Source organism: Budorcas taxicolor, chromosome 5 (assembly GCF_023091745.1).
Source record: "Budorcas taxicolor isolate Tak-1 chromosome 5, Takin1.1, whole genome shotgun sequence".
Lineage (NCBI taxonomy): Eukaryota > Metazoa > Chordata > Mammalia > Artiodactyla > Bovidae > Budorcas > Budorcas taxicolor.
In genome coordinates this window covers 150,522,136-150,534,005 of record NC_068914.1, presented here as the reverse complement: position 1 = coordinate 150,534,005, position 11,870 = coordinate 150,522,136, and the positions used below count along the sequence as shown (strand labels likewise).

At 54.3% G+C, this 11,870-nt stretch overlaps 1 protein-coding gene across 1 annotated transcript in view; it reads right to left on the bottom strand.

Moving 5' to 3' along the window:
• The window catches only part of DDX11 (DEAD/H-box helicase 11), a 32,869-nt gene that overhangs the window by 771 nt on the left and 20,228 nt on the right, over positions 1-11,870 (bottom strand). The window contains exons 10-26 of the mRNA XM_052639765.1: positions 11,520-11,672; positions 10,474-10,520; positions 10,072-10,151; positions 9,209-9,253; positions 9,049-9,116; positions 8,576-8,614; positions 8,301-8,412; positions 8,071-8,202; positions 7,494-7,606; positions 2,635-2,707; positions 2,244-2,347; positions 1,592-1,741; positions 1,259-1,327; positions 1,079-1,179; positions 669-753; positions 366-444; positions 67-221 (exon numbers count right to left, since the gene is read on the bottom strand). Coding sequence (XP_052495725.1) covers positions 67-221; positions 366-444; positions 669-753; positions 1,079-1,179; positions 1,259-1,327; positions 1,592-1,741; positions 2,244-2,347; positions 2,635-2,707; positions 7,494-7,606; positions 8,071-8,202; positions 8,301-8,412; positions 8,576-8,614; positions 9,049-9,116; positions 9,209-9,253; positions 10,072-10,151; positions 10,474-10,520; positions 11,520-11,672 — 1,605 coding nt within the window. The remainder of the gene's footprint in view (positions 1-66; positions 222-365; positions 445-668; positions 754-1,078; positions 1,180-1,258; positions 1,328-1,591; positions 1,742-2,243; positions 2,348-2,634; positions 2,708-7,493; positions 7,607-8,070; positions 8,203-8,300; positions 8,413-8,575; positions 8,615-9,048; positions 9,117-9,208; positions 9,254-10,071; positions 10,152-10,473; positions 10,521-11,519; positions 11,673-11,870) is intronic.

The window sequence follows — 11,870 nt, the reverse complement described above, 5'->3', positions numbered from 1 at the left end:
ACCATGACACCAGACTGGGGCAGGCGCGGCAGAGTCTCAGGGAGGCAGGAGACGGGCAGGACTGACCTTCCGCAGAGCAGCAAAGGCAGGGCCAAAGGTAGCTTTGACCTCCACACGGTCCCGGATCCAGGCTGGCAGCTTGGCCTGGATGGCCGGGGATGCGTACCGTTGGTCCAGGAGCACTATGCTGGCAAAGTCCTTCTGGTGCCTGATGGCCCTGCCTAGACAGAATGGGGACGGGTCTTTCTACTGTGCCCCTCTCCTTGCTCAGTGCTCAGGCTGGAGAGACGGCAGGTGAAACTGCTCCTTCCTGTCACCTCAGCCCGCAGCCAACCCTCCCGCCAGCAGCACCGCCCCAGACTCACCTATGGACTGGTTGACAGCCTTCATGCAAAGGTTCTCCACCAGTGCCTTCCCGGGGCGGGCCTGGCCTGGGGCTCTGGGCTGCGAAGGGCAGAGAGGACCCGTCAGGGTTGATGCCTGCCTCCTGCGAGGGGTTCACCAAGGCTCTGGGGCAAGACCAGTGGGCCTCACGAGCACCAGCAGCCTATACAACAGGTGACGGCACGAAAACACCCAGGAGTATGGAAGCACGTCCATCCCTCTGGGGCAAACAGGCACACACATCGAGGGGTAGTTGCGGCCATGGGAGGCACGGGGGTACTCACAAGCGTCTGGTCCAGGTAAGCCATCTTCTCCTGCAGCTCTGGAGACATGATGTTGGGATAGGGCATGCCCACCATGACCACACACCTAGGGCGGAGGCACACATGAGCCGGGGCACATGGGCGGTTCCCAAGGCCCAGGATGAGGGGCCCATCCTCACCCACCGTCACCAGCTTTCTTCGGCCTCTCCTTCCCCTCATCCCTATCACCTGGAGCAAGTTCTCTCATCAGCCCAGATGTCTAGTCTAGACCAAGGAACCGAGTCCTGATCCAGTGAGGGCAGCCTGGTTTTCCAGCTGGCCCCAAAGGGCCTGATCCAGAGTTGGTGAGTCCAGGCCCCTCGCAGTTGTGGATCTGAGCCGTCAGCCCAGGTGCAAAGTCAGAGCCCGAGGGGTTAGAAGCCACTGCTTACCGCCCAAGGTCGTCAGAGAAGTTGATGCCTTCGCTCATCTTCCCCCCAACCACGGAGAGCAGCAGGGCACCCGTCTCCGTGCCCCGGGCCTGGCCACAGTGCTGTGGAAACACCAGCCCAGAGCTGCAGCGCCAGACAGTGGGTGCCCCCTTCAGGAGCTCTGGGGACCAACAGCCTCACCTTAATGCACCTGGAATATTCCAGCAACACCTGCTCCACCCTGTTTGCTTTCTTGGGCTCCTGAAATATCTGAAGGTAAACAGAGAACATCTCCCAGAAAAGGGTCACAAATTGCCTAGGTGTTGGGTCACTCTTAGCCTTAAAGTTTTGTGGGGACTGGAAAAGCCCACAGAGCTGGCGTCCTGAAGGGCCCCCCCCGCCCCCGGCCTGGTATCAGGACTGGAAGTAGGGATGAGACACTAGGGGCAGCCCCCGCACACGAGGAACGCCAGGAGGAACTCTGGGTGCCACCATCTCTCAGGTGGTAAGTCCAGCTGAGTGCTGACCACTCACCCTTTTCCTGATGGTCAGGCGGGCCAGCAGGCCACTCTTCTCCCAGTGGGCGCAGACCTGGTGTTGGTACTCGTAGGAGGGGAAGAAGCAGACCACCCCTCCCGGCACCACGTTGCACAGGTTACAGAGGATGCGGCCCGTCTCGTCCATCTAGGGAAGGGAGACGAGAGCCAATCCTGCAGCCCCTCCTGGAAGGCTCAAAGCCACGGACCAAGGCCAGGGTGGCTGCGATCGGCTATGGGGTGCAGCCAGGCGGCGCCACCTCAGTGGGTCGTGTGCCACCCTCCCTACCACAGGCCCAGCTGATGCTTCTATGACAAATCAGGCACAGAAAACTGCAGACGGGCCCCTAGAGCTGTGCCCAGCACCCCCACACCTGCCCAGGTGAGCCCCTAGAGCTGTGCCCAGCACCCCCAGCCACATAGCAAGAGAACCAAGGTAGTGAGCAGCTTGCTCGTACACTCTGCTAAAGGGTGAGGGTGGGGCAGCTCAGTCCCTCCCTGGTGGACGTCCACACAGACACTGCTCAGCGTGTGCCAGCTGAGATGGGAGACCCAGAGCCTGAACACCCGGGACTGGCCAGAGTGCCCCAGCCCTAAATCCATCTCCCACCCCCATGAAGGCCACCGGCAAGCATGCTGGCTGGACTGACCATCTGAGGCAGCCCCCTCTTCTGATATGTGAAGTCCAGCATCTGGTTGGAGGGCCCACTGCAGATGATGAGGGGCAGGATGTGATCTGGAGGGATCACGTGACCTGGGCGAGACCCAGTGAGGCTGAGTCCACGGAGAACGGCCCCCACCCCCAGCCCTGTCTCCCAGACCCAGACCAGCAAGTTACGGCACCCACCCTCTGCCCCACTCCCACGGAAAACCAACTTGGGACGCCCAGGCCTCCACATGCAGACAGAGGGCCTCAGGGCCAGAAGCTCCCCCCTACTCCCAGCCCTACCACCATGGCTTCCATCAGCCCCTGGCTGATCACAACACACGGCTGGACTGTGACAAGGGCCCCCCGCCACCACCCCGGGCCTGGGTCCTCACCACAGGAGAACTCCACCACGCGGTCCGCTTCCACCCCGGCACCGGCCAGCAGCTGCTCCCGGAAGTCGGACACCTGCAGACCACAAGGCCAACACCGTCACCTCCCAGAGGGCTGGGCCGGGACGGGGCAAGTGCTTAAGAACAGGAGGGAGAGGTACAGGGAAAGCCTGCTAACAGATTCGCTGAAAAAAAAGACAGAACTAACGATAGCCGGTGTTGGCAGCCTCATTCCAACCACCTGAGGGAACAACAGGGGAAATTCAGCAACCTGGCAGAGGGGGTCTCAGCCCTGGCTGTGCAACAGAATCACTTTGGAAAAAAAATATATATACATGGTCAAGCCCAGCCCAAACTACTGAATAAGAATCTGTAGTGAGAAGACATGCACATTTGTATTTTTTAAAGGGCTCCAGGTTTTTTCACCTATCAAATGGGCAAAATTCCCCAAATTTGAGTACTCTCTGGAAAATAGGTATTTTTGTAGGCTGCTGGTGGGATGCAGAGTACAGAGCAGAACAACTCCTGGGGAGGGGACTTTGACGGGTGACCCATAGACGGCAGCCCACCAGGCTCCCCCGTCCCTGGGATTCTCCTGGCAAGAACACTGGAGTGGGTTGCCATTTCCTTCTCCAATGCATGAAAGTGAAAAGCGAAAGGGAAGTTGCTCAGTCGTGTTCAACTCTTTGCGACCCCATGGACTGCAGCCCACCAGGCTCCTCCATCCATGGGGTTTTCCAGGACTCTTGCATCCCCTGCATTGGCAGGCAGGTTCTTCACCAGTGAACCGCCAGGGAAGACCCCATAATATAATTCATCTTGGTGAAAAGGCTGAGGAGTGATACCCACACACACCACACACACACACACACAGTGGAACACCGGAGAGACAGATCAGAAGCTAATTAAAGGGTTACTTATGGGAACAGGGAACAGAAGTTTGGAGAGGAAAGTAGTGAGACTGAATATGTGCTGTTACAGTTCTGCCTTCTGAACCATGCAGATGTGGACATCTCTTAGAATAAGAAAGCAACAAGGCAAACTGTGAAACTGAAAACAAACTGAAACCAAGAAAGCCTGGCTACCTATCAAACTTAAACCACAACTGCACAGAGAAGAGCTGGCTTTCCACGCCTAGTGACCACACTCCCTTGGAGGGGCACTTCAAGGGCAAAGAATAAATGCAGGTAAATGAATTCAATCCACAGTTTACTATTCGAGTGTTGCTATAATTTTACAACTGTTCTAAGTACATTGTGGGACAGAGCAAAGAATTATGTTAATGTGCTATAAGAAACCAAACTGCAGCTTAAGAGGCATTGTGTAAAGTCAAGTAAAATGACTGGTTTTGATACAGAAACATCACTGTGGATTCACAACTTCTGAAAACTATGTCCTACTAAGTCTGTCCACTGAAGAGCAGTCATATATAATAACATAGTCATGTAACGGAATAAAGGGCAGCCAGAGTTGGGCAGGATAAATGCCAATTTGCTGACAAGGAAAAACATTTAAGACGTTTTGCTGCTGAGTGAAAAAAGCAAATGACAATAGCAGTGTGTGGAGACACCACTTTTGTTTTCAAAATGGTCTGTATATCTGTAACAATTACATACGCAAATTCTGTAATAATAATGTACACCAAAATCCGTCTTTTCCTGGTGGAATTACAATCTATTATTGATTTCCTATTGGACTCCCCTAAATGTGTATCAGTATGAAATCAGTATGAAAAGGCAAAATGATAGGCTACTGAGAGAGGAACTCCCCAGGTCAGTAGGTGCCCAACACGCTACTGGAGATCAGTGGAGAAATAACTCCAGAAAGAATGAAGGGATGGAGCCAAAGCAAAAACAATACCCAGTTGTGGATGTGACTGGTGATAGAAGCAAGATCCGATGCTGTAAAGAGCAATATTGCATAGGAACCTGGAAAGTCAGGTCCATGAATCAAGGCAAATTGGAAGTGGTCAAACAGGAGATGGCAAGAGTGAACGTCCACATTCTAGGAATCAGCGAACTAAAATGGACTGGAATGGGTGAATTTAACTCAGATGACCATTATATCTACTACTGCGGGCAGGAATCCCTTAGAAGAAATGGAGTAGCCATCATGGTCAACAAAAGAGTCCGAAATGCAGTACTTGGATGCAATCTCAAAAACGACAGAATGATCTCTGTTCGTCTCCAAGACAAACCATTCAATATCACAGTAATCCAAGTCTATGCCCCAAGCAGTAACGCTGAAGAAGCTGAAGTTGAACAGTTCTATGAAGACCTACAAGACCTTTTAGAACTAACACCCCAAAAAGATGTCCTTTTCATTATAGGGGACTGGAATGCAAAAGTCGGAAGTCAAGAAACACCTGCAGTAACAGGCAAATTTGGCCTTGGAATACGGAATGAAGCAGGGCAAAGACTAATAGAGTTTTGCCAAGAAAATGCACTGGTCATAGCAAACATCCTCTTCCAACAACACAAGAGAAGACTCCACACATGGACATCACCAGATGGTCAACACCGAAATCAGATTGATTTTATTCTTTGCAGCCAAAGATGGAGAAGCTCTATACAGTCAACAAAAACAAGACCAGGAGCTGACTGTGGCTCAGATCATGAACTCCCCTTATTGCCAAATTCAGACTTACATTGAAGAAAGTAGGGAAGACCGCTAGACTATTCAGGTATGACCTAAATCAAATCCCTTATGATTATACAGTGGAAGTGAGAAATAGATTTAAAGGACTAGATCTGATAGATAGAGTGCCTGATGAACTACGGACTGAGGTTCATGACATTGTACAGGAGACAGGGATCAAGACCATCCCCATGGAAAAGAAATGCAAAAAAGCAAAATGGCTGTCTGGGGAGGCCTTACAAATAGCTGTGAAAAGAAGAGAAGCGAAAAGCAAAGGAGAAAAGGAAAGATATAAGCATCTGAATGCAGAGTTCTAAAGAGATAAGAAAGCCTTCCTCAGCGATCAATGCAAAGAAATAGAGGAAAACAACAGAATGGGAAAGACTAGAGATCTCTTCAAGAAAATTAGAGATACCAAGGAAGCATCACTATGAACAAAGCTAGTGGACGTGATGGAATTCCAGTGGAGCTGTTTCAAATCCTGAAAGATGATGCTGTCCAAGTGCTGCACTCAATATGCCAGCAAATTTGGAAAACTCAGCAGTGGCCACAGGACTGGAAAAGGTCAGTTTTTATTCCAATCCCAAAGAAAGGCAATGCCAAAGAATGCTCAAACTACCGCACAATTGCACTCATCTCACACGCTAGTAAAGTAATGCTCAAAATTCTCCAAGCCAGGCTTCAGCAATATGTGAACCGTGAACTCCCTGATGTTCCAGCTGGTTTTAGAAAAGGCAGAGGAACCAGAGATCAAATTGCCAATATCTGCTGGATCATCAAAAAAGCAAGAGAGTTCCAGAAAAACATCTATTTCTGCTTTATTGACTATGCCAAAGCCTTTGACTGTGTGGATCACAACAAACTATAGAATATTCTGATAAAGATGGGAATACCAGACCACCTGACCTGCCTCTTGAGAAACCTATATGCAGGTCAGGAAGCAACAGTTAGAACTGGACATGGAACAACAGACTGGTTCCAAATAGGAAAAGGAGTACAGCAAGGCTGTATATTGTCACCCTGCTTATTTAACTTCTATGCAGAGTACATCATGAGAAATGCTGGACTGGAAGAAACACAAGCTGGAATCAAGACTGCCGGGAGAAATATCAATAACCTCAGATATGCAGATGACACCACCCTTCTGGCAGAAAGTGAAGAGGAACTAAAAAGCCTCTTGAGGAAAGTGAAAGAGGAGAGTGAAAAAGTTGGCTTAAAGCTCAACATTCAGAAAACGAAGATCATGGCATCCGGTCCCATCACTTCATGGGAAATAGATGGGGAAACAATTGCAACAGTGTCAGACTTTATTTTTGGGGGCTCCAAAATCACTGCAGATGGTGACTGTAGCCATGAAATTAAAAGACGCTTACTCCTTGGAAGAAAAGTTATGACCAACCTAGATAGCATATTCAGAAGCAGAGACATTGCTTTGCCGACTGATGTCCATCTAGTCAAGGCTATGCTTTTTCCAGTGGTCATGTATGGATGTGAGAGTTGGATTGTGAAGAAAGCTGAGCGCCGAACAATTGATGCTTTTGAACTGTGGTGTTGGAGAAGACTCTTGAGAGTCCCTTGGACTGCAAGGAGATCCAACCAGTCCATTCTGAAGGAGATCAGCCCTGGGATTTCTTTGGAAGGAATGATGCTAAAGCTGAAACTCCAGTACTTTGGCCACCTCACGGGAAGAGTTGACTCATTGGAAAAGACTCTGATGCTGGGAGGGATTGGGGGCAGGAGGAGAAGGGGACGACAGAGGATGAGATGGCTGGATGGCATCTCCAACTCAATGGACGTGAATCTGAGTGAACTCCGGGAGTTGGTGATGGACAGGGAGGCCTGGCGTGCTGCAATTAATGGGGTTGCAGAGTCGGACACGACTGAGTGACTGAACTGAACTGAACTGAAAATGTGTATATTAAAACTTAAGTTTATAAAAGAGAGAGAAATGGTTATATCTAGCGTGGGTATAACAAGGGGAGGCCACTGCATTCTGGGTCTGAAACTCCAGGACGGCTTTCTCTGGAGAAGAGACCCAAATATCTGTGTCTGCCTGACCCCAGATACTGGCCTAGAAACAGAATAGCAATGCCACCTGGTGGACACTGCTTGGCTGGCTCAAGCTGCACCCCTACCCCACCCTCCTACCCTTCCACCCCCCGCCCTATTGGCCAGGGATCCTTCCCCTCCCAATACCCAGGCGTAAGGCTGGGCCACGTCCTTACCGGCTGCATGGTGCCGCCCGCAATGATCACCGCCCGGCATTCCTTCACCACCTGGGCGAAGTGCACGGCTGGGTTCAGGAGCAGGAACTTGAGGCTGCTCTGGCTGAGGCTGCCTGCAGACAAATAAAGACAGCCACATGCAGAAGGGCAGGCGGATGCAAGCCAACCAAAACCTCCATCTGTCTGAGACAAAGATGGTGTCCAGTCAGGTCCACATAGGAGCCACAGAGATGCCGCTTTCTCTTTAAATGAGACCCATTTCATCCCCAGGACAACCACGAGGGAGGCGCACAATCATCTCCCTTCCCACACGAGGGACTGAGGTTTGGGGAGAAACTGGTCCCAGTTACGCAGCTTGTAGGTGACGGGGCCATACTCCAACACAGCCCCCCGACCCTCACACCGGGCCGCGCAGCTTCTCAGGTAACCTCACCGAGGCCGGCCAGCAGCCCAGCACCTCCATGTCCTCCTCCTCGCCCCGACACCGGCGCGGGTCACAGGCGGCCGTTTACCTGTCCTAACCCAGCGAGGTATGAACACCAACTGGAGGTGAAGAAGCCCGGCTCCTCCCAGTTACCTTGGCGGCTCAGGATGACCCGGCCATCCTGGTTGGCAGTGGTGAGAGCCTCGAGGAAGCCTTCAACGCGCATCAGCGGGGAAGCAGGCCGCGGAGACAGGTCCTCTCCCGCCTCTGCGGGGGTGGCAGGGGCTGCACAGAGCAGAGGAAGGGGGTCAGCGACTCCGGACGGAGGACAAAGACCACTCACGTGAGGAAGGCCGCAACCCAGGCTGCCCGTCCCCACTCACCCGCCGTCGCCCCAGGCTGCAGGCTCTGCAGGAAGTCCTGGAAGCCGGACAGTTTGGGCTGCTCCATGGAGGGCACCAGGACTGCCCCGTACCTCTCTGTGAAGCCAAGGAGCTGGGATGGGATGAGAGCAGCAGCCGTGAGGGGAGACAGACGGGCCTCTCTGCCCACCCATGAGCTGCCCCCAGTGAACATGGGGGCAGGTGCCCCGGCGCTTCTGCAAGGCAGGAGAGAGGGGCACGTGGGGCAGCCTCGGGCTGAGCAGAGGGTCGGGTACCTTTCTGCTGATCTTGCTCTTCTCACAGTAACGCCGCACCTGCAAAAAACACACCCGGCTAGAGGCGCCATGAAAATGGATACAGCTGGAGAGAGACCTTCCACATGCCTGGGAGTGGGCCCACCACCCCCGGTGCCAGAAGCCTCCAGTGGCCACGTCAGCCTCCCGCCCGGGGCCTCTCCTCTGCCCCTGCCCCCATTACTGCAGAGAGGAGAAAGGGGGAAGCTAGAAGCACCGGTTTATCACACAGAGAAAAGCGCAGCTGTCATCACAGTAAGCTGATGACCCCTCTCCTCTGACATGAGCTGTGTGCAAGGGTTAAGTTATCCCATAGACCCTCAGGCCTCTGAGCTGCTCAAGGACAGAAGGAACTCACTTTTGATTCCTTCCACGGTCTTCATGCAGAGTCCTGCCCACGGGTAGGGAACAATAAAGGAGCATGGGGGTGCCTATCCCCAAAGGTGATGACCTACCTTGAACAGGTTGATGTTATCGATCTCGCTCTGGAAGAGGAAGTCGTTGATGGTCTTCAGCTCTGTCCCTGACAACAAACATGCGGGCCAGACGTCCCCCCCGGGGACCAGGGCCTGCATCCCGGAGGGAAGCTCACCAATAGCTGCCGCCCGTTCTTACCTGCCTGCGAGAGGTTCTGTGTGTTGGGATTTTGCTTAATGTTCCCTAAAAAAAAAAAGAGAGAATCAAACAGGTCAGGACAGTGGGCCCAGCCCCCGTCCTCTCCCTCTGCTCTGTAGTTATCAAGCGAGAATGTTGCTGTCTGAAGGGGTCTTCTGCCATTTATAGCACCCAAAGGACCCGTTGGAGGGGGGCAGGATGTCCCGGGGGCACGGAGGTCTGACCCACATGTTGCATGTACAGCCCGAGCCTGGCAATGTCACCCTTTGCAAGGCAAGCACAGGGACCCCCACCCCCATTCCTACAGGCGTGAGCAGGAGACCCCCAGGTTGCAGGGCAGAGACCAATAGAGCGCCGAGCTGAGATCCCCTGGAAACCCCTGCCCTCCGCACTTCAGCTTCTACGGGCAAAGGGACTCAGCAAAGGGATGCTGCCACACAGAGGAAAACAACGGAGCATGGGGCCAGGAGCCAGGGACTCCAGTCCCTCTCGCTGGGCTCATGAACCAGCGGCCGGCCATGCCCCTGCCCCGGGCTTCAGTTACTGCCCTGAGGTTGAGCACGCCTATGCCACCCTCCTCGTGGGAGCACCGAGCCCTGAGTCCCAGCACCAACAGGGTCATACACACGTTTATAGCACAACATGTGATGGGTGCTGCCACCCAAGGAGAGGGCCTGGCCAAGTAAAAAGGACTCAGGACAGGAGCATACACAACCAGGTTCTAAAAAACATCTAAGCGGGGACAGATGAGGACTTCTAAATCAATGGCTGCGACGATGCCTGTGACCGGAACCCTGGAGGTGCTGACTGGCATCCGGGGACCGGGCTCCAGCAGACTCGGGGCGGGTGGGGAGGCTCCTCACCGCCCAGCACAGCCACGAACTTTTCCAGCAGATACAGGAGCTGCTTGATGTACATCAGGTTCTTGGCCTTCAAGCGCTTCCTGGAAGGGGGGAAGCCCGGGCATATCAGTGGGAGGGATCCCAACTCCCCTCCTGGTCCCGAGCTGGGACCTTCCTGTCTGCCACCTTCCCAACTGGGGCATGAGCTGCAGCCAGCTCTCCCAGAAGACAGGCTGGCCAGGGCCCCAAGGCCTCCACGGCCTAGTGGGGTGCAAGCCCAACGAACCAGGAGGTGAAGGGCATGCTGGCCCACTGCTCTGAGCCCAGGCCAGAGACACCCCACGATGCCTCCTCTCACAGGTAGGCTTTGGGGCACCAGGGCTGAGCGGGGCCTTCCCAACCCCCTAGGAGGCAGCGTCTCACCTGTATCGTTCTGTGTACTGGAGCAGCTGGCTGTGGGCCTGGCAGAGCTGGGGGAGGAGACAGTGTGGGTGAGAGGGCAGAGCAGACCTGGGCAAGCCACCCTGGGCAGTGCCAGTGACCCCTGGATGCCTGACTGTGCCAACTTAGGACACTCAGGGCAGTCGAAATGCAGGGGGAGCTGGGGCAGACCAACGTGTGGGTTTTCAAGGCCCTTTGGCTGGTGGGGCCAAGAGACGGGGGGAGGCAGACTGCTGCTGTGGCGTCCAGTGAGGGTCAGGGAAAAGGCCAGATGGCAATGCTCGCACGTAAAGAACATCTCTGCTAGTGTTTCCTGGGACAGGAAGGACACGCTGTCTGCAGAGAGAGACGGTTCAAGGCAACCCTCACACCCTGGCCCAGGTCTGTCGAGGGGAGCGTCATGTGGGCTTAAGGATCAAGAGCCAGTGGTCAAATCCACTGCCCTCAAAGTCGCTCAGTCATGTCCAACTCTCTGCAACCCCCATAAGTTGTAGCCCACCAGGCTCCTCTGTCCATAGGGATTCTCCAGGCAAGAATACAAGAGTAGGTACCTACGTATTCCCTTCTCCAGGGTATGTTTCTAACCCAGGGATCAAACCCAGGTCTCCCATGTTGCAGACAAGATTCTTTACTGTCTGAGCCTCCATGGAAGCCCTCAGGGACAGCGCTCAACCTCCCTCAGACTCCACTCTCAGAGTTAACAGGACCAGCCCGATGCAGTCAGGGGGCCCCGCCAACGAGGTGCAAGGCACGTAACAGGCAATTAACAAACAGCGGCTGTCAACCGTCTCCAGCATCCCTCACGGCAGTGTCAACAGTAACATCCAGCCACGCGAGGACCCGCTTCTCACACCCTGCCACTCTGACCTGGAGGCCTCGGGTGACAGGGCAGGGAGGACCACGCAGAGTGCCCACCGCTGGGCTGGGCCCAGTCCTAAATCCTGCTGGGGGTCCCAGTCTCAGCTCAGCACACGCCCTGCCCCCCACACCAGGCAGGCCCTGGTCCGGGAAGACAGAGGCCCACCCACCTGGGAACCTCTGACCTCCATGCTGTGGATGTTGGTGATGGTATCAATGAGGTTGTGGGCCTCGTCGATGACCACCACCTGGCCCTGCAGCCGTATCCCCGCTGCCTGGCGAGTGGGTGCGTGCAGCAGCATCTGATAGGGGAGCACCACCAGCTGGAGGAGAAGAGAGGGCCTGAGGGGGCAGGACCCCCTTCCTCCCCCAGGAGGGTTGGCCCAGCCACCTTGCAGCCCCAGTGTGCATGGTTCCACTTCCCGCCCAGAACACATACAGAGACACAGAAGAAAGCTAGAGCAGCACGCTGTGACCTGAGCATGAGACCCTGCCTAGAAAGCCTGTGGACCAAACAGGAA